At 47.3% G+C, this 26,242-nt stretch overlaps 2 protein-coding genes across 3 annotated transcripts in view; both read left to right on the forward strand.

The window, feature by feature from the left end:
* Positions 1-26,242, forward strand: part of LOC119163969 (uncharacterized) — a 76,535-nt gene that overhangs the window by 19,142 nt on the left and 31,151 nt on the right. The window lies entirely within an intron of this gene.
* Positions 3-9,455, forward strand: LOC142803586 (zinc finger protein rotund-like). Its single transcript, XM_075888840.1, has 2 exons — positions 3-123; positions 8,430-9,455. Exon 2 carries the CDS (start codon positions 8,430-8,432, stop codon positions 9,192-9,194), a length of 765 nt encoding a protein of 254 aa, XP_075744955.1. The 5' UTR covers positions 3-123; the 3' UTR covers positions 9,195-9,455.

The raw sequence follows: 26,242 nt of genomic DNA on the forward strand, positions 1-26,242 counted from the left end.
TTTCAATTTACAGCAACGTACCGACTTCGGTTGTCGTCGCGTGGGCATTTGGCGAGCCTGTGTTTTCTCCTGAAAAAAGCTTGTGCAGATGGCGGCGGTCCCGGCCGTTATGATCTCGCTACGGTGTGTCACATAACGCCACATGTGGATCTGTGCATTTTGTTAAAAGAAAAAGGAAAGCTGCTCCGTATTTTTGTTAAGAGCCGCAGTGACGCATTTGCTCGCCAATATCCGCACAACGAGAGTGCCAGATGGCAATTATGTGGTGGCTTCAGATGCTTTCACCATGCCCGAGTGCTCTGAATAAGTTTCCCTTTACTGGCGCCACGTCTCCGGCTGAACTCGCACACTTTCGCGGTTTCGTGGCGTATTCATGCTGCTAGTGCGCCTATGGGCTTCGCTGAAGCTCGCCCTTATGTATTATCTGCAACAGTGGTAGACTTTAAATGAACGAGGTGCATTGCATAAAACCCACTGCATTATGAGCCGACTATTAAGCTTTCTCGTCCCTTGAAAAATGCATGAAAACAGCAACTGTTGGCTGGGAAGCAACGAGTCTTCGAGTTCTGTGAAAGCATGTCGCTGAAAACGACATGAAAGCATGTCGGTGCTTGTATCTGGTTCATCACTGACTGAACAATTCTGTTTGCTGTTAAAGTTCTATGGAGTGCCCTCGCTGCTGAGGAACGTGCGAATTAGAGCACATGCTGTGACGGTGCCCCGCGTTACGTGTGGATAAGGACCTCACAGAGCATAAACAGAGTTAGGCCCCTAAGAGCTCGAATTATCAACTTTGGGCTGTCCAGAGAGCCGGCGATGCGGCGGTTAGGTTAGGTCTAACTGTCCCCACGTGAGAGCGGTCCGGGGGTGGCACATCTCCAGATATTTAAATAAAGTTCTTCGTACGTACCTGCCACAACCGTGTAGTAGCGTCTAGTTCGCGATAACAAACCCAGAGGTGGGCACATCTTTGGCAACTGTCCGCGCAGTGTGGTGCGATGCCCGTCTATTCTAGCTCCCGTCCGGAATTGGAACTCTTCTTAATTCGAACAGTCTTATCGTCCACTTCGAGTTTGAATTAACAAGTTTTTACTGTAATACATTCTTTTACACCGACGACTTGGGAGAGCATGGGGGTTGCTAGGGGCCCCCTGATGCGGACGTGGTATTGAGGTAAATTTTCCCTTGATAAATTATTCATATGTGTAGGTTGGGTTGGTGTCAAAAATTGTTACACTTAATATATATATATATATATATATATATATATAGAAGCGTTCATGCAGCATGATACTGCGTACCACGTTCTTCGTGCGTTAATTGTTGATCACTGCATCCTTTATACAATAGCAATATGAACAATTTCCGCCAAAACGAGGTACATGTTCATTTATCAAATTCAAATACCACAATCATTTATCGACAGTTGAGATATGATCTGCAACTGCACTTTGACATCTGTTTAATGAACGGCATTTATTATTTGTCTAGTTACTAGGCTGAATTCATCGACCGAGTTCCTTGTGATCCTTACAAGAAATCAAAGATGTTCTGCGACAGCAGCGAATATTTCATTAGAATTAGACAGCTGCTTTACTTGAATCTGCGATTGGTGGCTTGGTTCCTCGGCAAACTGGTGCAAACGACTCTGGGGGATGCAGTGGTCAATACAATTTAAAACGAATTGAGCAAGATGTAACTTGTTGAAAAAAGAAAAAAAAAGATTAGGTGTTAAAGGATGGTTGTCTTTAGCAATTGTCTAACAGTTAAAAAAACACAATAGTGACCTAGCCCTATATATATATGATGTTAACTGGGTCATGCACAGCACACCGCTCAGGCTGGACTGATGAAGTGGATCTTGACTATGGCCGAAACAAACTTTATCAAAAGTTCCGGAGAAACAAAATTTAGGACCTGAATATGTGTGTGTGTGTGTGTGTGTGTGTGTGTATGCGTGCGCGCGTGCGCTTTTGGTCAATGAACATGGTTATTCTGTATTTAGAGAGTCCATTTTTTTAAATTTTGTTTGTAATGCTAAAGATGTTATATCCGGTTAAGGAAGAGATGGCGATCTCGGTTAGAACGCCCTGCCTTGCTCTGTTTCGTAGCTAAACGGGATGGTGAAAGTGGTGTTCAGTTATACTGAGGGGCTTAATTCAACAGCTAGAAAGGACCATAATGTTTTGGGCTCATTATACGAAATTATGACGTATATGATCCCAACTTTTTATTGATGGTATTTTAAGCAGCAATAGCCCTTCGCAACGCAAAAATTCAAGATAATTCATTTCACTATTTCTCGGTTCCAGCGAAAATCGGTCTGTAGTGCTCGACATTTCAGTTCTGTAAGTGCGTATTCTATGTGCTGTCGTAGTGAGATAACTAGAACAGTGGTCTGTGATATATTCCGCAGTGACGGTCGCAAAGTGACTTGTAAAGTAGAACTGATGGCGAGCTTGTTTATGGTAATGTACAACTCACAACGCAGTGATATACTGTAATGGTACATTCTGCTGCTCTATAATAGACCAGCTGACGAAGAACTTTGTGGAATTTGCCTTGAAAGCAATGGCATGCTCGGAATTACTTGGCAACTTGCCCACTTATCCTAGCATATATACGCGGAACAAAATAATTTGCTATTATAGCACTAGACAGCCACGGTATTTCATGTTAATTTCACACTTATCGTAGGCTATCTTGCGGCGGTGCTGTGATATTCCAAGTGAGGTTAGATATATTGCAAATCTCCATTTTTTTACGAAGGCACGGTTAATGTGCCTTTCTCCTAGCGGCGGAGTTATTAAACGCCTCTCGATCTCGGAGGCTTTTGCTTTGGCGATACCAATTGTTCCAGGCCCAGTATTGGAGGTCACGTGATCCAGCGTTGCCTCTGAGAGAGAGAGAAATACATGGGAGGGGGAGGAGGAAGTTGACTTCTGAACAAAATGTGAGGGTCGGGGAGGGAGGTGATTATGTTTCTCATCCATTGGTACTGATCTGGTGAGTTCACTATGGTTGTGTGGGCGGCTCAGTGCGTCCGCGTTCCGTGGTTCTTATCTTGCAGCAAACTTGCAGCTGATGCAGGTGGCTAAACGCGAGTCCTGATGCGCACTGTCTTCCTTCTCGCCTATAGTGTTCTTGAATTTTGGGGACGTGTTGAAGTGGGAAGCGTTCCCTCCCCGCTGCCAGCACTTTTCGTCACGCCAGAGTTGTGACAGCGTGTTCATCGAGTTGTTCGTGTTTTCCTGGGTGCGTGTGAGTGACACCGCGTGTTATTTTGCGGTGGCTAATGATCTGCAAACGTTTGTGTTGCGCTTGCCTATCTCCGTCAGCGCATTTCGAACAAAAACGCGACTTCTTCTTTGTTGCCGCGATGATATTAACTGCTCGTGTATAGATTTAAATACAATTTATAATTTCTTGTTTAGGTTATGCTTGTGGCTGATATGAGGCCATTTACTCTGTGTTTTTTATACACTTAATTGTATTCTTGATTAGCAGCTTACGTTCTGCTTCGCCCCAAGCAACACCCGTGCACCACACTTCGTGCCTCCATTTCAAAACGCCCATAATCACGTCGACTGCAAATTTTGCTTGCATACTTTATTAAAGGTGTAAGTCGCCGTTGGAGGAGCGTTTTATCGATTTGCTTCAAACATGGTCAGTATCGTTGGAGTAAAGGACGAGATTGACGAAGCGAGACGCAGTGCTAGTGGCGATGGTTTGAGGATAAGAAAGCCTACTTTTGGATACTGTAAGGCACCATTAGTCCCCCCCTCCCCCTCATTATCGAGACTTGAGTACCCAGAACATCCGGTGTGAGGCCGAGTAGCTCTGTCACCATTAGAAAAACTGACGGGTGCCCGGCAGCACTCAAGGTAGAACTAGAAAAGTTAGTGCTCCAGATATAAAGACACAAGATGAAGGAATCTATACACGCATTACATGAGTGCCCGTATTGCGTGTTTACATTTTCTTGCCCATTCTCATTATATTGGCGCTTTAAGTTTTCTGTAAGTATGCAATACAGACTGCCTGGCATCTGCAGGCCCTGCGTTCACCCTTGCGTGAAAGCGAAGGGAGCGCTTCACTAGGGGACATTCATATGCGTTATATTTGGCTGTAAATGTTGTATAAATCACACTATATCAGGAGCTTTTGTGTATCTTTGGCACTTCGATCATATTAAACATTATACGTCTGTGAATTGAATGTGCGATGGTGTAGTAGCTTATTCGCGTGATGTGCTATAGTACGCACATTTGCTTGATATAAATGGAACGTAGTTTGACATTCGGGCTTGTAGCCAGGATTTTTTTTAAAAGGGGGGGGGGCACTTGCTGAAGGCTTAAAAAACACCTATTTTATTATTTTTCTTCGGTAAAACACCCCCTCCAACCTAATTTCTGGGGAGAAGCCTAGGCACTCTCCTCCCCTCGCCCCCTGGCTATGGGCTGCTGCGATGCCAGCCTCGGGATGACTCAAGTTACGAGTATCGTGTTGCTGCTAACTATATGTACAGTATCCTTCAGCTGCAACTCGTAACGTTTCAATGGAGTAACTTTTAATACTGCTACCGCCTTTGAGTAGCTGTAACATTACTCTGCTTTAATGGCTAAAATGCCCAGGGATTTGTCCTACAAATAATGACATCTATGGGATGAATAAAAAAGCAAAAAAAGAACGCACAAATGGGTGGCAGTGACAAACGTTTTGTTACACAGATACGAAACTATATCTCCTTATTAATCTCATTACCACGTTTTTAAACCTCTACTCTTGTCGAGAAAGTATTGGGACCATGCCACTGCCCATCCCTATTCCGAAAGGCAACGAAAGCTCTGTTGCGTTTTCTCAAAGACACCGGCCTGTTTCGTCGTTTGTGATGGGAAACGTGAAACTATTACGCGTCGTCCCAGTCAGTGACTTTTCCCCCCCCTCTATACCTTTCTTCCCCTCTCCCCTTCCCTAGTGCAGGGTAGCCTACCGGTGTGCTCAGATTTGGGTGCTCGTTAAAGAACCCCAGGTGGTCGAAATTTCCGGAGCCCTCCACTACGGCGTCTCTCATAATCAAATGGTGGTTTTGGGACGTTAAACCCAACATATCAATCAGGGTAGCCTATCGGGGCTCAGCCCTGGTTAACCTCTCCGTCTCTCTCTGCTCGCGTCTTTCTTGTGGGTGTGCTTAGTTTTGTTTTACTAACGCATGTAATTTAAACCTTGCCACTGATTTCTTAGTTTTTCATGTAATCTAATGCATTCTTTATGTTTTTTGACGTTTTTGCTACATTGAGGTTGCTTGTTCGCCTTAGCTCTTGCTGTAGCAATTACGTTACTTTGTTAAAACTTGAGACCGTGACAAAGTTATCCTTGTGCCCCGTGTAACTGACTCTGTAACCGCTGAGGGAAAGACGTGTAAATTTAAAGGCTCGTTTTTTTGTTAGACACACTACATTAATGAGACCTAACTTACAACATTATTGAGATTCTCATTAATGCTGTGTCTCACCAACATTGTCACTTTTGATATGTGCGCCTCACAGGTCGCGTGTTTCAGCAGTACCACTGAGGCGTACGTGTCGCTAGGTTGCTCCTGTGCAAACCATAGCGTCGACGTTCGTCGTCAGATGGATTTTTATCAATATTTTAATTACGCTGTTAATCGATATTACATGTCCACGGTAATAATTATCTATCTGATGGAGGAATTGTGATTAGTAATTTATGGTTAGCATTTGACATCATATTCAGCGTTTTCCAGTGCTCTGAACTTGTTTTATGTGCTTCAGCTGTGAGGCACGAAAATATATAGGGGACGTTATATAAGAACGAATTGTAATGTAAATGTGAACAAAGAAAAGTGGGGGAAAAGATAGCTTGCTGTGGGCAGGAACCGAACCTGCGACCTTCGTATAACGCGCTCGATTCTCTACCAACTGAGCTACCACGGCGGCTGTCCCCCAGCCACTTTTTGGGGTATATATGTGAATAAAATGAGGGAGTGTCAGTTAGCGCCACCAGTAGCCATGGCGGCGAGTGTGATACACTCTGTGTGAGCCTGTTTGGCGTCACGTAGCACGCGAACTTATTACAAGGTGGCAGCTGACCAACAGTGCTTCGTATACTACCTAAAGGCACCAGGTCTGCCAGTACGAGACGCTCGTTAATCAACTAGGAAATAATTTTATACTTAACGGCTCGTTTTTCCGTGTTTAACACAGTATTAATGAGATCTAACAGGCAATAATGTCAAGGAATGTATAGGAGAAGTCATAAGAGGCAAGTTATCTTTTCACCCACTTTTCTTTCTTCACATTTACATTACCATCCGGTCTCTTATAGCTTCCCCTATACATTCCTTTGCATTATGTATGTGTGTGCGTGCGTGTGTGTAAGTGAGAGAGGAGAGACAAACTAGCGTTGTCTCGCTTCCTTGAGAGCAGTGTCCTCGAAGGAACATTAAACCACAATAAATTCATTGCTGACTTGGTGACCGTGTAAAGGTAGCAGATACGTAATCAAACGGTATTGCTAAGTGTTTGTAACTTATTACCTCTTTCGCTTTACTACCTCGATAAAGGGGCCGTGACATGGTCACCCGAAAATTTGCGGTTTTCAGTGCTAATAATGGCATATAATGTCTATATAATGCCTATACAGATATGAGAAGTGGGCCAGAAAAGAATATTTAGTGGAAAACAAGCCTCAGAAGTCGCCAGCTGTACACCTCGCTCACTTCTGGCGACCGCCACTTTGCCATGGCGCGTGTGTCGTCATGAGTAGCATGAAACAGCGCCATCGTCTACCAAAGTTTCAGCCGCTGCAAATTGTTCAATTTCTGCGCCGAAGTGAAGAAAGCTAAGTATATATATATATATATATATATATATATATATATATATATATATATATATATATATAATATCCCTTAACAACATCGTTCGCTGGAATGCAGACACTCGCACAGCTAATTACATCACGGCTCGCGAGGGCGCCAGTGTCGCTGGACTGTCAGGCCGCTTGCATGTTTATCAAAATATTTTATTATAAATAAATTGCCTGATCAGCTATGCTGAAAACACAAATTATGATCGAAAATTGAATTTAATGGCCCATTTAAGCATTCAATATCCAGCATCTGCATTTTGTTTGTAGAGGATAGGAGCCTTATTGCTTATTGCAGATGCCGACTCTTTGAAGATGCTTATTGCAGATGCCGACTCTTTTGTGTTAAAGAGGTACGCCTTGGCGACAGTCGGACAGGAAGATATTTCACTGTGACATTAACGTCAATGAAAGTCCTGCAAGAGTTGCGTACAAATCGCAAGGTGCTTTACACGATGTCTGTTGAAGGATCTACTCTCTCACAGCTGACAGGGTAGACATCTTAGCCAGTATGCTGCCCATTGTGTTTTGAAATCGGTTTCTTAACGGAGAATTCAAAGCGGTCTTTGCTTGTCTTGAATGCTGCGTTCATACATGTCACACGCCTTCGTTTTGTCTGAACGTCTTGTTCTTGTTCACCTATTAACTGTGGCGCATACCCACTGCGGGTGATTGGCCAAGAATTGAGTGGTTTTATAAATTAGAATTAAGTTTTAAATAATGGATTTTATATAATAGATGTATTACGGATTCATTTAATCAACAAGAGCTTGACAAACACTGCAGCTAAATGCGGTAATTACGACAATATACCTCAGTATTGTGAGGCTCTTACAATCGCTTTTCACTAGACCGGGATTATCTAGGCTTGTTTGCGCCAAGGGCGGCCGGTCGCACCCGCAAACTTCGATGTCAATCATGCTCAATCGTGGTCGAAAGTGCGTCGTGTCGCCGTTTTTAGCTCCGAAGAACACACACATCCGGCGATGGGCACGTCCTTCGAGCGCGCACTACATTCTGCGGACCTTCCTGCATTTGGCAGAAAAGTGGTACCGCGGTGCATTCCGGTAATGCTAATGTAAAGAAAGATATTGCGAGCTCTTAGATATTTTGCCAATAATGTGAAACAAAAGACTGCTTTTAAAAAGTATACACGTCATTTACTTCGTGTGAAGCGTGCCCTGTGCTTGCTTTGCATACCTAGGTACCGGACTTCCATCTGGTACGTGCGTCGTTGGTTCGCCCAATTTGCGTCTCTACTTGTTCATTTTGCACGTGTCTCTTGTTCAGGTCCCTCGTTCATGGATATCATTGTATAGTGGCGTTCGAGTAAGCATCCGCATTGTTATGACGTCGACGACTGCGAGCGTTCGTCTAAATCGGTGGCGTGCTCCAGCTGCGTAGCCCACGTGGGCCATTGTTAGGCATAACTGTCGGCCTGGCGAAGCATTGCTGGCTCGTAAATTGAGGGGGGCAGCAGCGCGGTGGCAGCTGCAATTGGGTGCCTTGGTTGACGGGCTGCCTCCCCTGTTTTGCAGATGTTTGACGCCAAGGCAGAGTTGCAGCTGCACGCGCAGAGCCACCTGCGGGAGGCCAAGCCGTACCGGTGCGCGCAGTGTAGCAAGGCGTTTGCCAACGCGTCCTACCTGTCCCAGCACTCCCGCATCCACTCAGGCGTGAAGCCGTACCGCTGCGACCTGTGCGACCGCAAGTTCACCCAGCTGTCGCACCTGCAACAGCACGTGCGCACGCACACAGGCGACAAGCCGTACCTGTGCCGGCACCCGGGCTGCGACAAGGCCTTCTCGCAGCTGTCCAACCTCCAGTCGCACTCGCGATGCCACCAGGCGGACAAACCTTTCAAGTGCCACTCCTGCTACAAGTGCTTCGCCCACGAGGACGCCCTCCTGGAGCACATCCCGCGCCACCGGGACTCCAAGCACCTCAAGACGCACATCTGTCCGCGGTGCGGAAAGAGCTACACGCAGGAGACGTACCTGCTCAGGCACATGCAGAGGCACGCGCACCCTTCCGCGCAGACCGCTCCGCCATCCGCCCTGGCTCCGCCCCTTCACCCCTCGACGACGCTGACGTGGCCCGAGGGCGAGTCGAGGTTGCCGCACCCGCCTCTGCAGCAGCAGCAGCAGCAGCAGCAGGGTGTGAATGCCGCCTTGGCCTACTGCAGCGCCCCACCGGTGTCGACGCCTTCAGCAGCACAGACCCAGTACGAGCCCAAGAACGCCGCCAGCCAGCTCATCTCGCTGCATCAGATCCGCAACTTTGCCTCGATGCCCCCCGTCTGACAGGGCTCCGTCTCGCTGCTGCTGCTCGAGACCTCCGGACAGTGCTTGCCCGGTGAACCGGACGCCTTATTCGCTCAACCAGTGGCGAAGTGAGTGTCTGCGCACCGGTTGGCTTTCGAACAGTGCCATCGCAGGTGAGGGAGCTACAGTCGCTGGCATGCGCTGATCCTGAGCTCAGGAAACGCAAGGAACACGCACACCTGGAGGACTTCGCGCTGCAGAGGTCACGGCACACCAGTGAGCCGCCGGAGATGCATCCCAGCGGGTGTTCAGATATTGCGGGACTCGTGGGCTTCCAGTTTGTCTCGCGACCTTTGTCAGTCAATTTTGTGAAAGCGCTCAGGCGTTGTGGACTGCAGTTAATGAATTAGGGGTGAATGTGTCAAGTATTGTTCTCATTGTATACTGGTGAGATACGACCGGGTGGCTTCGGCGCTTTCTCCCTCCGAAAGCATTTTTTGCGCCACCTCAGTGATCGTAGGCCTTTGCTGGAAGCACTGCGTTACGCCTGCCGCAGGGCTTTTTTTTTTGTTGTTCTTTAGCAGCAAGATAAAGAAGACGCACATCATGTGAGATGGCAGCTAAATAACTGCGCTGTGTGTTTAAAGAGGAATAAGTATCAGCAAATATTGCAAATGTATTACTGATGCATGAGTGAATGTAGCTCGTTTGCAACAGCTCATTGTGTGAAAGTTTTGTGTAAGAGCAAGTTTAATTGAGTCAGCGCCTCCTCTATTCTTTCAATGCCAGCCAGATGCGCGCGATCCAGCCGGTCACCACCCTCTCTTCTCGCTCTTTTCCCTCTCGTCCATTGCCTAGCCTTCGCTTGTACTTTGCGTTCATGGGGTAGATTACATACGATGGAAATCAGATGAAGTAATTTTTTTTGTTCAGTTGTGTACAGGTTCGCGGGGCGGCGTCTTGCATCCCTCGTGTCTAACTCTTGTTTAGGCTCCTTACTTGTGTTCACAATGTTGGTGGGCACGCTGGCTCCGTGAAAGACACACTGTTTTGAGATATGGCATCGCCGTTCATTGTGTTAGGCGGACAACCAATGGATACACTTCACTGCGATGCTGCTGCATGCGCTGCCTTTAAGAGGAGTCACACTAGCGCTACGAGGTGGCTGAGGCATTGCTTCGAGCCACAATGAAGGAGCACGAAGGAACAAATCTGGCAGACGCATGGCATCGGAGAGGGAAAGCGCGTTATCGCATCTCCGTTGGAAAGTGCTAGGACGCACGTGTGACGCAAGCAGCCCTACCCTACATGTGGGGTCGCATCACGACCACTCCCTGAACAAAGGCAGATCGATGGCTCCCATTGAGGAGCGAGCGTTTGCACTGGCATTGGAAAAAAAAAAAGAAATGTATATATAGAGCGAGGAGGCGTTCATTGAGCGAAACAGCTGGTTAACTGAGGTGCTTGAGCACATGTGCCATACGTCATCCTTTCTAAAACACCTGTTGCAATGAGTGTGCCGACACGCGAAGACAGGTGAGAACTTTACCCATAAAGCTTGCCAGGACTAGAGAAGTGTGTACTGGCGCGATACTGCCCGAGCTACTGTCACGTTTGTGATACCTGGCCCCTTGTGGTGGACGAAGGCAGTTTTCATTACTCTCTTTCTAAGTGACTTGATTTTTTTTGTTTGGTGGGTGTTTTCTACACTCCTTGCACACTATATGTTCATCACTGCCTGACCATTTTGTTGGGAGCTTGCAAGGAAGCTCTCATGTGAAATGCGGGGCTGTGAAGTTCTCTCTGTATTGTGTTGTTGCTATGAAGAGCATCTGATTAGGATAAAGTCATTTTGTGTTGCTGATTGATCCAAAAGGTGCCAAATTTTTGCTTGAGGGCAGAAAATTTTGTTATTGAACCTGGCAGCATCCATTTAGTCAGTGTAACATAATCTATGGTATCAGTCATAAAGTTGCTGTTCAGTCCAATCATAGCTGGTCACGGTGCTGACAAACTGCAGAACAGTGTACAATCGCGCTTGCCATTCCAGAGGAAATCTTGGTCACACCCAGATATTTATGGCTCCACTGCCCTGCTGGTGTGCCTGTACATTTTAGTCGGCTGAAATTGCCACTCCGAGTTTTCCGCGTAACATCACGCATCATCGCTAAAATGTTTCGGCTTGACAGGCGCGTCGTATTGTCTTCAGTCTGGCACATAACAGGGAAAACAACACTATTGGCGATACCTGACGGCGCTACTTTAATACACTGTGCAGGACAGTTATTTTGGGACCCGTTTATTTTCACATCAAGTAACTCTTGGTAATGCTATCTGTACAGAACCCTCACCTGTGACGTCATTGGTAGGGCCCGCGGCAGGTCGCTGTCGACCATGGCACTAACAATAGTGCCGCTTACAAAATAGAGAAAACCGTGAATCGACGTGGCGTAGGTTACTGGCAGCCTAAGAATACGTGCCAACGATTGACACTGGCAAGTTATTTGTACTCCTGTGCAACGCCAGGCAGAGCATTTCATTTCAATTATGTGGGGGTTGTGTGACGCCATAGGTGACGTTTCTGCTGAGGTCACGTGACACCAGGACGCTGAGGTGCAAATAGACTATCCCGGGGGGGGGGGGGGGGGGGTGCAGGGCATAGAGTTTCCCAAAATTAACTAGAGGGCACTCTGGCGCTGCGATCGTTCAGCGACCATGGGAACGATGGGTAGTACACACATTTGCCTAGTCTTCGTACTTGCCGGCGGCGAATCGTACTTCCGGCTTCGTTTGTTGCTGGTTACGGTTTTGTTTTGAAAGAAAGAACAAACCCTTTTGAACTTGGTGACTTCATTCAAAATGGTAAGCCTAAAAAAATAAGGTTGTGAAGTGCAAACGGTGAACATTTGCTAATTTATGTTTTCATGAAAAAACAGCTTCAAGCCACACGAATACACACGGAGCCAGAAGCAGACCAGAAGTACGAAAATTAGACAAATGTGTGTACTACCCATCATTCCCATGCTCACTGAAGCGCCGTGTGTTGCAGCTTCCATAGACACTAGCGCCAGAGTTCTCTCTAGTAAGTATTGTGGGAAACTCTATGGTGCAAGGGGTGCCGCCCTGCCCCTTCGTGTGCATGCCTAGTCACCTATGAGGGGGGGGGGGGGGGGGCAATGACAGCCCCATACATTGTCATATAAGGAAGGGGAGTGCTGCGACGCGGCGGGCAGTGCAAATTCATCCCCATACATTGACATGATAGGGAGGGGGGGGGGAGCGCTGCAATGAGCCTTCACCCCCCCTCCGCCCGGAAGGGGGACCCTGTGCTCGCCTATGCTCCCGCCTATTGCTATGCTCACTGCAGCCGTACTCAAGCACAATGAAGTTTTAGTACAGTTTGGAATAGCCGTCTCCCTCACCCATTTTATTGCAGCAGTAGCCCTGCAGTATTGTGACTATTACATTATGGTTTAACGCACTTCATCAATACGTCGTCATTAGCGCTGTGCTCGCTACCATGTCTTACTGTCGCGGACACGCGGTGAACGGCGTTCGCTTATTGCGGATTGAAATGCACTACTTTACAATGAACCAACGCAGTAAGTGAGCCTTCAGCAGTGACAGATCTGGTAGGAGTGCAGAAAATTTGTATTTCAGCCAGTGAATCTTGTGGAGAAGGCAAGCTATTTTAGACCTTGCCCAGTAGTTTCGATCGTGTCGCCATGGAAAGTCCATGTGCGCTTGCCTTATTCGTGCACTTCAGACTTTCTGCAATCGAAATATACAAATGACCTCGCCTGAAGCTGTGACAGTGTTATGTTGCAGCTCTTTCGTGCAGTCTGGATTGGCTGCTCGTGTTTTTCACTCGCAGTGTAAGTTCATTTTTTGTTCGGGGAAAGAAAAAAAGTTTAGGCTGCCTTCAGGAAAGTTCAGTTTTCGAAGGGTCCTCTGATGAGAAAAGGTGATGGTGTCTCTAATCGACGCGTAACTGTAAATCAGTCAATGAAACTGACATGAATTCCTGTGTGGAAGTCGCTTTCCGTGTGTGTATGATTGACTGGATGACTGTAGTGGATCGAATTGTCGCGAAGAAACTCGCTACCTTCGGAGCCTGCATAGCGAGAGCGTGATTGAAACCACGAAGCGCTTCAGGTGAGAACGAAGACGGTGACGTATGAAGAAGACTGAAATAAACTGTGTGTCTACGGTTGTGTCTCCGTGTGTGCACTATGTCTGGCTGCTCCTCTCAAAGTGTGATTGCAGTCGCGTGTAACGTTACGCGTAGTGGCCGGTGCCTGGCACGCGCAAATCTGTCCGTGGTCTCCGCGTGTGGGTGTCTTCGATGTGAGTGTGTGTTGCCGTCGAATAAACATATTCTGTCTCTTACGTTGCTTCCTTTTTGTGGTGAATCCGCGCTCTTTTGTTACTTTTTAGGGTTCTCGGCTAAAGAACGTGGCAGAAATTGACTCCCGCAGCTATTCTCGCGACGTAGAGGAGGCGGCACTATGTCGAGAAAAGATGGCGTCTGGATTCGGAATTGCCGATGCTCAGCTTCATAACTGTCTCGCATCTTCTCTCATCTTTTCGCGATTTTGAATATCGTGACAGTGTTTTGCTGAATGCGAACGTATAGTGCTGGCCTGTTTTATTGCGGTGTGGCCGTAAAATAGATAGATCAGTAAAATACAGTGGTGCAGTCTAAAGCACCGTGGTAATTTTTTTGCAAACGTCTAGACCGTGTTAAGCGGAGCCGCATAACGTCAATAGGCGCGCTTCCGTGATTATTTTAAGTCTGCATTAGGCTGAATGTTCCTGAACAGCGTGCAATACGATTGGAGTAGTGCAAGCGTTTGCGAGTGCTAAATTGAGCAGTGAGTGACTGAGTCACTTCGCAAGCGGCAATTAGCGACTGTTTGCGACCAGTCGCTTGGCGGCTGAGTCGGTCACGCGACCGGTGCTAGTCGTAAGTGTGAACGAACCTAAATGTGAATAGATGCGTACAAAATATAGCAAAGACGAATTGTACGCGTATTTTATAGCAGCAGTACCCCCCGCCCCCGCCCCCCAGTGGCGAAACAGACATGCTTCACAATGTACGAGCTTCGTACAATGACCGCCTTTGGTCCCTAGACGTGAACAGTTCTTGAATGCGGCATTAGGCCGTCATTATCGTCAAAAAAACCTGCATGGCCATAACTGAGTAAACGAATGGGGCACGTTGTGATCAGGAGAGAGACCCCCCTCGCCTCGCTCCGCTCGTGCGCACTCCCATGGAAATGACACTGCACAGGCGCGTATACTTCAACCTGCTTCTGTTGGGGAACTACCAAATATTTACATCGTCAGGCATTGATGTAACGAATGCGATTTGAACCTATTGTCGGTGCTAACGAAGCAGATGAAAAGAAATAAATAGGCTTGCCATTAAAACAGTGCCATGTTTGTAAGGAATTTTCTGATACAACCGAGCTATCGTGTAGGATGGACTTCGTTATTACGATGTTATCGCATTGTTGGCAGTTTGCGTATCTGGCGTACGTATACTGTAATTTATTCGCTTCTCTGGCGTTAAAGGGACACTAGAGTCAAATAACAATCTATATCAGTGAAAGCTCGATGTATGACAACGTTTAAAACGACGGTATTATCAACAGCAGTGCCCTGCTTACCGATAAATTAATGTAAATTTATGAGAACACATGTGCCATGACTAGGACATTCGCAAAATGATCCCGATTCGTCAGAGTTACCGCTTACAGTTAACCATTAGTAATCGAACTAGCTTCACGAAATCAGAAACATTCCGATCTTCTCATCAAAAGACGTAATAAAATGCTGCTTGTTTGTTTCTGTTTGATTCATGGAAAAAACAACCGCCGGACGTTACAAGGGGGACGGCGCGAGTAGTTCAAAAGTTTCATTTTCGCCTGGTTAAACTGGACAGGTCGTGCCATCTAGCGGGGCTAAGTTGAACCAAGCAAGCCTGTCATCTCGGAGGCCGTGGCTGAAAATTTTTCAATAGCTGCATGTTGTTGCTGATATCGTATAGTTTTCTAAAATTAACTTCAGGGAGCTCTGGCACTGCGATCGTTTTTCGACCATGGGAATTATGGGTAATACATAGATTTGCCTAGTGTTTGTAATTTTGTTTCAATTCCAAGAACAAACCGTTTCAACTTCGTGACCCGTTTTGAATTATTGCTCATAAAAGGTAACGGTGATGAGGTGCAACTGTCGAACATTTGCTGATTGTTGTTTCGGGACAAAATAGCTTCAAGTCACACGAAGCCAGAGGGAGTACGAAGACTAGCAAATCCATGTACTACCCATAATTTCTGTGCTCGCTGAAGCGCCATGTGTTGCTGCTCCCATAGACACTAGCGGCAGAATTCTCTCTAGTGTGTATATATAGGAAACTCTATGGTAGCTGTGGCTCCCGCTACGTTCGCTGCTACTAGTGTCAGTGGCTGCGCAGTAAAGCCGGGCAGCGTTGTGCACGGCAACAGTGGCGTGAAACTGGCCACTTTGAGGTGGGTAACTTCAAGTGCGTTTATGCGATGCGGACCTCCGACGTGATTTCAGTAATCAACGTCGACTTAACATTTGCCTTAATGTCCCTTTAAGAAAATGATGCGGTGACATCTTACCACTCTTCCATCCGGGGGATGCGCAGATTGTCTCGCAATACTATGCCTGGCGACATAAAAAGATGGTTCGTCAAGCTACTTAATTATTAAGAAGGGAAGACGTCTGGGCGTGCTGGTAGTTCTTCTTACTTCAGAAACTGTAGCGCAGGGACGAGCACGAGCCGAAATGAAGGCATGGCAAAACAGGGCAAACAGTCTCGGCACTAGGTCGAAGCAATGAATGCGATAGCAACACATCGGACTGTTATACGAAGGATATCTATAGGAATCATACGAAATGTAGTGAACATGGTGGAATGTGCGTTGAGCTGCAGCGTTTCTCGCACGTGCATCGGCACGTTGTTCATGTGCCTGGACACGTATGCGAGTCCGCATACGCGCAAGGAACCAGGCCGACATTGAAGCACTGTGCGTGTCTTCCATGTGTCTTCCTTCATTGATTGATATGTGGGCTTTGACGTCCCAAAACCACCATATATATGATTATGAGAGACATCGTAGTGGAGGGGCTCTGGAAATTTCGACCACCCGGGGTTCTTTAACGTGCACCCAAATCTGAGCACACGGGCCTCAGCATTCCCGCCTCCATCGAAAATGCAGTTGCCGCAACCGGGATTCGATCCCGCGACCTGCGGGTCAGCAGCAGCCGAGCTCCTTAGCCACTAGACCATCGCGGCGGGGCCATGTGTCTTCCTCGTTCGTCGCGCTAGAAACGTCACAGCATTCGGAACTCGCTCGCACTGATCTCGGTGGGAGACCTTCGCGGTGCCGTGTTATAGCGTCATGAAAATCGCCAATAATGTAAAGGTGCCTTTGGCTTGATTGTTTTCTTTATCAATCGCCATTCACTGATTTCATTTGATTTACCCTCAAGGCGCCATGTGGCAGTATATGGGGGAGTGGCTACAAGTAGACAATAAATATAATACAGCATGCAAAAAAGTTATTCGACGAGCAAAAACTTCGAATTATACGATAGCTGCGTAAGGACCACTACCTCAATACGATATGAACATAATACATAATAATACATAACATGGAACATTGTACACTTTTTAATCATACAAAATTAGGTAATGTCTGACGGAAAGGATGGTTATTAGTAATAGTTACTATGTCCTCGGGTAGATGGTTCCAATCTTCTGATGTACAAGGTATGAGTGATCGATAAGAACACTGCTATAGTTGCATAATGCGATGCCAACCTTATGATGGCGGTCGATACGGTAGGAAATGTACCGAGGCTTGAGGATTAGTTGTTCATGCTAGGTAAAATTGTGGAAGAATTTGTGAAATGTGGCCAAACGGGATATTTTATGACGGGATGCAAGTGAAGGGAAGCCTAGTTTGGATTTCATTGAAGTTGTACTGGCAATGCGATTATAGTTGGACAGCGTGAAACGGACGGAGGATGATAACTTTACGCTTTGCGCGAGCATTGTGCACGTCCCGTTCTATCGCGTGCCTATCGGTGAGTTCTTTTAGTGGAATCCTTAGTACAGACTGCGCACACGACGTAAGCATCGCTCGTTGCAGCGATTGCAGCAAGGTGCGCTGGTGTGCGTTACCTGTCCGCGCAGGGACTACGAAACGAGTATAGAGAAACGCCACCCCGCTGACTCGGCGTTTGTGCCGGGCGTTGATAGGTGACAGTATAGGGCCTTGTCTAGAAGGTTCCGCGGCACCTTACAGCCGGTGGGCCACGGCGGGTGGCGTGCGCGAACCGCGGCGCTGCATCTACGAACCCTGTGCTCGGCGTCGTGCGCTGTCTCTGACAGGGTGATAAAGCGGCGGCAGGCGCGGGGCCCGCATTAGCGCTCGTTAGCGCTCGTTCTGGGCAGCCCTGCTGCGGCGAGCGGGGCAAAAAGCGCGGACTTTTTCGAGAGCACGTGGTCGAGCCCGCTCGATCATGTCTACTTGGGCTCCGCATCCTGCTACTGTGGTGTACGTCAGGGAACTGGCCGTGCGGCTGGCGCATGGCGATGCGGTACAGTTGGCGTTTACTGCGTATACTATACGCGGCCACCTCGTTGGTGTTGTCGCTTAGCTTTTCCGGTGCGCTGCCCCGCGTATCGTTAAGTGCGGCCTCTTCCTCCTCTGTGTCTATTCTGTTCCTGGGGAGCTGACCGCGGTCGGCTTAATGCTATAGGCGTCCGCCTCCGTTGCTCGTTGGTTCGCCTTGCCCCTTCGGCATCGGATAGGCTGGCAAGGGCGGGCGCTGTTGTGGTAGGGAACGCATATATCTAAGGATGGGACAGCTGCCCAGGAAGAAGAAGCTCTATAACTTTAATCGCCCTCACATCGCATTCAGACGACGCCACTCCGTAAATCACGCCGAGTGGCCAGAGTTCAGTCGAAGGTGATACACGGCACCTGGCACTCTCTTTAAATAACTATTGCTATAGCAACTATACAGACACTTCGGCCTAGTTTTTGCTGTCGCGGTCGCGTTCTGTATCAGGTCCGAATCTATGACATCGACTCGTGTGTTCTACGTGGCAGTAAAAGCGCGCGAACTCTGCCGGCGAGTGTGGCTGAAACAGACATCAAACAAGACGGCCGCCTCCGTCGCCTGAAGGGCGCATGTGATGACATCGCGCGAGGACTGTCATCGACGACTCCTCCGTCAAAGAGGAAACGCCTTGCTCGTCTGTCTTCGCGCCAACGCTCGATGGTGCAGTATTAGTTCGGGGGGGGGGGGGGGGGGGGGGGGAGAGAATGGGGGTCTTCGTCGTTCGATCAGTCACGTCGAACTTTGACCATGAAAGCGCGATTGTGAGCTCTGGCGCGTGTTACTTTGACAGAATTGGAACAGATCGTACCGATTGCGTCAGGATGGGATAGCAGCACAAAGCGTGTGCTCCAAGAAGAAACTTCCGGTCACTTAATTTATCAATCTTGTACGCCGAAGTGGAAACGTGTGTTGTGTTTTGTCATGAAGTAAAAAAAAACTTTTCTGTTTACGTTTCTGTCGCATAAAATTGGAAGGGTACCTCAGCAGATTATTTATTTCAATTATTTCTCTAGAGACGGGGAAACAAGTGGTTGAAAATATGCGGGGTATACTCGCCAAGGCTTTTGTTCCCCACCAATGCTATTCGACTACGTCGGCGAAGAAAACTGAAAGTTTTCAATAATGCATCTGTTCCAACTCGCCAACCTCTCTGTTTACTGTACTGCCGTCCCCGACACAAGTTTGTAAACACTGAGAGCACAGGCAGCGTTTACAAGCTGTAAACAGTTTGTAAATGCTGCCTGTGCTCTCACCGCTTACTTCGCCTTGAAAGCACAGACAGCACGAACAGCGCTTCACTCATTGCAGATGCCGTATTCCCTTACGCCAGCGTTTCGTGGAGTGACGGGGGATCGGATCATAAAAAATTAGGTGGCAGGTTTTACTTCTTTCAACATTCCAACTTGTTTCTACCGCATTAATTGCTCTGCGTTTGCGTCGAAACTGTGAGTTTTGTCCTAATAAACAACTCCCGACAGGGACGCGTGCGTTTCAACTCTAATAATAATAATAATATGGTGTTTGGGTCCCAACACCATGACATGATTATGAGAGACGCCGTAGTGGAAGGCTTCGAAAATTTCAAGCATCTCATCTGGTGTTATTTAAGTGCACTGACATCACACAGTACATGGGCCTCTATTTCGCCTCCATCGAAATGCTACCGCCGCGGCAGAGATCGAACCCGTGACCTTCGGCTCAGCAACCGAGCACCGTGGCCATTGATCATCCGAAGCGAACGCCTTTCAACTCCTCTTGCCATTACATCTTTTCTGCCTGCTGTCACATTGAAAATGGCTTGCATCTGGTGCGCGGCGATAGCAGTGTTTTTAGTGCTCTATACTTTTCTTTTTCTCTGTCTCTTTCGAGATGCGAAGCAGCTCTTTGATTAGCCTGTGTAACTCTGTCCTTCCGTACGAACGCGCCGTGCGCCGCAGGTGATGGTGCACTGCCAAGTAGGTGACGCCGCTGCTGCGCGTTGACGTCACGCTCTCCTCGCAGTGCGCGCTGACGTCACTCTTTCCTTCGCCTGCCGCACGCTTGCCGCGGCGCCCGCAGGTGCCGCCTCGTCCGTTCGCCTGCAACACCTGCCGCGATCGTCGGTTCACGTGCAATAAACCTGACGCGCGCCTAACGTGCGCAGTGATAAAAGTGCTGCTCCAACTGCTTCATAATGCTCCAAAAGATAAATGCTGCTCCATGCTGCTCCAAAATGCAGTATTTGCTAGTAACTGCTCCAAAATGATGTTGGCAAACTAAAAAGAATGAAGTTGAACCATGGGACTATCCCATGGGCATAAGCGAAACCAAAAGCAGGCTGTATACATTATCATCTCAGTATGCTACTCAGTGGCGTAAATCCAGAAAAATCTCAAGGGGTGACACATATAAGGCCATGGTGTCCAATTCTTATTTTTAATATGGCTTGTATTTTTATTTATATATGAATCAAATCATTCTTTCAAATTAAATTTTATAAAAACGAGCATGGTGTCCGAGCTGGAGCCATTGCTTTGTCCTATTCGGGTTCTCTTTTTTGCCTAGTTCACGCAGCTGAGGGGCATTTAACACAGGTATGCAGTAAAATATAAAAAGCCTTTTAAAAAGTTGATTGCGCTATACTTAACTGTTAACTCAATTATGTCACGTGTTAAAGCTAAATCGTAAGTGGTACACTTGCAAGGGTGTCCTCCACAGCCTGAACACCAGAAAAGTCAAAACTCTCTTGAACCCTTTGCCTCCCGCCCATGATTTACGCCAACTATACTGCTTGTATGCAAGCTGCATAGTAGCATATGGCATGTTTAATAATAAATGTTATTATTTATTGGATGCTTAAGTGATATTTTAGGCTTCAGGAGTCGTTAGGAACATACATCTGCTCCGAAAACACCAATAGCAACACTAAGATATAGCATTTTTTATCTGCTCCGATAGGCAATTGAGCCTGCCCTAAAGCACCACTCAGAATCTGCCCCAAAAAACAAAATGTCGCATCCATCACTTCGTACGCTTTCAAACACGTCTGTACGTGTCACCTACTAGACATAAGCCAGCCATCGCTTCAAACGAATGTTCCAGCGCTCACCGCAGCACCCGCGTTAGTGCCGTTCAACCCGTGATGCCACCCGTGCCCAACGCTACCGCTTTGCATTCCATCAAGGTTCCTTTCGAAGAGATGGTCCAAGCATTTTGTTTTTGTGTCTGTGTCTGTGTGCGCGCGTGTGTGTGTGCTTGTGCTGAATTAAACCTGTCACTGCTAATTACAATTGCACAGCACACCAAGTTCGATTATCGATAGATTTATAAACACAATATTGTAAATAAAACTGTTGAGTGATCATCTCGCCTCCATTAGTGGCCAAGTGAGAATATGGCAGCTGGATATAAGAAATGACAAAAGATGGAGTAGTTCGAACGGGCAGCTATGTATACCTCGTGAAAAAGAACCCCGTTTTCTCTCTCTCTCTCTCTCTTACACACGCACGCATTGTGTGTGTGTGTGTGTGTGTGTGTGTGTGTGTGTGTGTTAACATGTTCAATTAGTTGTTCCCCTTGGATCGTGCTGTGGTGTGAAGTGTGCCCTCTCGCCACGTTTCAATTCTGGCGTATATTGCTTTTGTTCTCGTGAACGTAACCAAAGAAGCCAGATGAGCAGAACGCCATACGTTGGACTCGTTTGTGTTGACAGTCTCGTTTTCTCTTTTCTTTCCATTTTTTCCCCTCTATTCCCTCGTGGCTCGTTGCGTTTGCAGCCGAGATCAGAGCGCGTCGATCGACTGCAACGATCGGCGTGAAGTATCGCCCGCGACGCAACGGTCGCAGCCCGGAAGTTCAATGTTTCGGAACCTGTCTCGATCGGCCGGTCCACTTCCGTTCGCCGACGGAAATAGGGACGGTTGCGACCCTCGGCTGATGTCCTTTTGTCGAGGCTCCGACCCGGTGTCTGCGTGTACTGTTGCAGCGTGCGTAGCCGCAGCAGCTTCCGGCTTGGCTGAAGCTCCGCGCCTGTCAGATGTATCCGCGGCATCCTTTTGCTCTGTTGAGATGACGTTGCCCCGGTCCGCCTGCACGTGAGCCTTCGCCCGAAGAGAGGGTTTCATTCAAAATACGTGAGGATTGGAGCACGAATCGTGCAACAGCAGGGGTGAGAAAAGAATAAACAAGAGAAGCGCCACTTGTAGCCAGTGCACATTGCCTGCGTGCACTCGTTTCTTGTAGAAAGACCGTGCTCAATGTGGCACGTGTGGTTTGCATGTACGTTACTCATGTTGATTATCTCACCCTTGCAACAGGGCAGAACAGCAGCTTTACTTAAAACGTAACGCCCGGTGATATATTTGAAGATATGGGCGAATATTACCACCGAGGCGTCGGCTGCAAGCCCTTCAGCTCTGGCGTTTTCAAGCGCATTTTTTTTATTTTTTCGTTTACAACTTCACCTAGTTCTTAGAAAGCGAGGGAAGTTTATCGCGTTTAGTACGCGTCAAAAGAACGTTGAAATACAGAGCTGATTACTTGCAGTTTTATGATTAAGCGATTTTCGAAAGAGGCTAGGTTCAGTCTAATACACGTTTAATTAAATTAAGTCTTTCTCATTACTGCATCATGATAAGTTGGGCAAGGTGGTTTTTATTCATGATGCGAAAACAATCTATGCAAAATTCGAGTCGCGCCTTCTCACATCTCTTAGTGTGTGGGCGGGGCGCCTCGTCCAGAACTCCTGTACTGGCGGTTGTTACTCGGCAGCCTTTTTCAGGTGTCGCCAGCCCATTGGCTTCCAACGTCGAGTTCGTTGAATCGCGCCTCCCATGACCAATTCACGATTCTGTCGTTGATTAGCGGCGAGACGGCGTCTACCGTACGCCCTGTCCCGCAATAAATGAGTGAATAGATAAATAAATAAATAAAGTTCGAAAGCAGTGCTACAACGAATGATGTTGCAAAATGTGGTGCCGGGATTTTCTGTGGATAGTCATTGCATACGAATGGCAAGATTAGCGAACAAATGTAGAATTAACCAAACCAACACAATGAACGGGTGCATATGTTAACTACGTGGAAAAACGATAATACACCGATCAAATGCATTGGTAACCAAAGTACATAAAACTATGTTGTAGTGTCATGAATATGTGATAAAGCAATACGAATTCGCACGATTGCTGAAAATATTCAGGGAAAGAAAACATGAACAGTAGTCATTCATCGTTGTCGTATAATATTGATTACGAGATTCAGTTAGAAAGAACAAAACTAAATTAGTGAGTGTTTGTTTCAGATTTCATGCATGGTGTTTTCTTTTTTTACATCCGCTAATGCTGAATTTGTAATAATGAAAAAGAAAGCGAGAGCGACAGCAGTGATGGGAATAGCATAGTGAAATCGACCAGGCCGACTGTGTCCGCTAAGGGAGGCATTCCCTGAGGCCGATACTCCTGGAATAACTGCAGTGGCCGAGGTCAGAAAATTTTCTTTGCAGCAAACGTTGTGCTGGAGGCCGTTCGGTTTAGCGTATACGTGGTATGTAAGTGAACGAGCTGGGTGCCGTATATAGGGGCGATCGCGTAGTAGATGTTTGAGATAGATTTTAACTGCAAAGCTGTTTGAGCTCGCTTCAATCTGCCCGTCGGGAATCAACGTGAACCGACACGCGCGCCCTTCTGCATCTTCGTCCTTTTCTGCTCCGCTCTCGGAACGCGTAGGCCGATTTCTCCGGCGTGGCTTGTAATAACCGTGATGCGTTAGAGAAAGAGTAGAGAGAGAGACGTTTTTGGCAAAAAAAAAAAAAATTATCGAGGCAGGATTCGAACCCGCTTACTCTCGATCTGGAACCGAGCGTCCTAACCACTTGGGTCTCCAGGCACGCCAGCGGAGCATGTCATAGCCTTGAACAGTGTAATGAAGCAGTGGAGGTGAGAAAAAGAAGTGAGCGTGAGGAGGAGAGATGTGGTGGTAAGGAGGAAGATCCATGGCGTCCAGAGATGAGAAGAGAGGAAAGCAAAAACGTAGAACGAATGAGAAAGATAAAGAAATGTAGATTGTTATCGAAACAAATAAATATAAATGAACAGAGGAAAAAAAATATAAAAAATGCCGAGAGAAGCCAGAAGAAGAACGAAATAAAGGAAGAAGGAAAGAGGAAATTGGCAAAGCTTACAAAAATCGCAAGAGCCACGGCTCCACCGTCTTTGCAGCATTGCGCCTCCAGTGCAAGCCACACTAGCTTTTTTTTTTTTTCAATTTAGAGGAGCAGTGACACAAAAATTTTGCACCTTGTTTTTATTTTGTTGCAATAGGTAGCTTATAATGAATGACCCAGTGATCACTGCTGGAAACCTCGTTCGCGTGAGTGCACGGCGGTTATTTATTTAGAGACGTTTTTTCGTGTGCCCAGTCCCGGTTTTGGTTTCAAAAGAGCGCCGAGCTAAGCGGGAGTACTTCCGGGAGCAAGGTAAACATGGCTGGCCACGTGACAACGCAAAACCGTGACGTTAGCGGCACGCTCGAGAGCGTGCGCGAGTGGGCGCCGCACTGGCAGCCAGCACTGCCAGCACACGCGAAGTCGCGGGCACGGAGGTGCGCGTGCCAGCGACCAGCCAACACAAAGTCGTGACGTAGGTTTGTTTACATTGCTCCTGCGTTGATGTCGGCGTCGCGAGTGGCTCTGCATCTCGCTCAGTCGCGCGGAGTGTACTTTAAAATTGATTTTAAATATGTTCTAAGCTATATTTGGCCTGGATATCTCGTAGATTTTGTGTATGTCTCCACATAAATCTATTTCGCTCATTATCTCGCCTTCGAAATTTTGTGTCAGTGCTCCTTTAAACCGTCATGCGTTCAGCCATTATTGTGTAACCTCCCAAGACGGAAATAAAACTCCTTTCGAAAATTGCGAGTAAAAGCAAGCACAAAACGCCTTTGATATCGGATGAAACGGCTTCCATGTCTTCGAATCCCTCCCCAATGTCTCTGCCAATGCTGCCCTGTAAAGAATTAAGTTAAATCGTTGTTTATTGGTCGGTTTCAACCTCTCGAAATGGCAAACGAAATCGTACGTGACTCTCTTGGAAGGAATAACTTTACAAAATCATATTATAAGGCGTCTCTCCGTTCGTCCTCCACCGCATAGCACGCGGCCGGGAATCGAACCTCCGACATTGTGTTCACCTAGAACCAGAACTTCACAGTCATCGAGGAGGGATTACGCGTTTTATGGGCGTTGAAATCAGTCCAGTCTTCTGCGCGATATGTGCGGTATAGATGACTGCGTGCAGGATGAAGAGGGTTTCTGAAAAAAAAAAAAGTACGTGCGAAAAGGGTTGAATGAAGGTGGGTGACACAGCATGGCGCGCCCCCCTCCGACGGATTCCCCTTTTGTGGCACCGTGGGGTCCGGTTCGGGGATTAGCCAACGACGTCCGGTCGCCAAAGGCGGGGTCTTGTGCAGCCGTGGCTGAGACGCGAGCCCGCCGCTACTCATGTCGTTGCCGTCGCTCATACAGGTAGGCCTCTTCGTCCATGTACTTGTGTACTTACTATGTTTGTTGCAACCGTAAACAGCGTTTAAAGTAAACAATCGTGCACAGTGAGGATGTCGTACGTGGAGATATACGCTGCTGTTTCCTAAACAACGAGATAGTAGCAATGTTTTTTTTTAGAAGTTTTTATTCTTTAACAGGCGAACAGCGTTAATCGCACATATCGAAGTACTGTCGGCGTCGTATTTATTTTTGTTGTTGTCGTTTCCAAGCGCAGTCGCCCACAACAGGGATGAGCGAGGTGCAACTATTTATTTCTTTATTTTATTTACAATACTGCTAGCCCTTGCGGGCTGTAGCAGGGGTGGGAGGTGAACAGGTTAACAATACACAAACAATGTTAGGCAAAAAACAAGTCCAGCCGTCGTTGAAAATCCTGTGAGGATCTACATCCTGTAAGTACCTCGGGAGGAAGCGCATTCCAGTCAACAATAGATCGCACCAGAAACGAAAACTTAAATACATCCACCCGCGGTACATAAGCTTGGACAGAAAATGAGTGATTGGTACGAGCCGATACTCGTCCTGGGGGGCGCAGGTATACACTGGGATCTATAGCGTGTGCAATGTGTTTGCCGTTTGCCCCCATGTGTTTGCCGTATGCGTTTTTGCGCTCCCCGAGAAATCGTAAGTATTTACCAACGATCTTGCGTAATACAGATGTGCGCCGCCACCATAGGCTGTTAAACAAATGTCTCGCAGTTTTTTTTTTGTTTTTTTTCTTCTGACGTGAATCGGCAAGCCCGGGAAATGTCGAATACACAAATCCAACCGCTTTTCGTGTGTATGGGTCCGTTGCAGCACCTTTAGTTTAGTAGTTCAAGGTACAAAACGACGATATTATACCAGCCCAAAACAGCGACACCGAAACTCATCGGTAAAA

This window comes from Rhipicephalus microplus, chromosome 3 (genome assembly GCF_043290135.1).
Source record: "Rhipicephalus microplus isolate Deutch F79 chromosome 3, USDA_Rmic, whole genome shotgun sequence".
Classification (NCBI taxonomy): domain Eukaryota; kingdom Metazoa; phylum Arthropoda; class Arachnida; order Ixodida; family Ixodidae; genus Rhipicephalus; species Rhipicephalus microplus.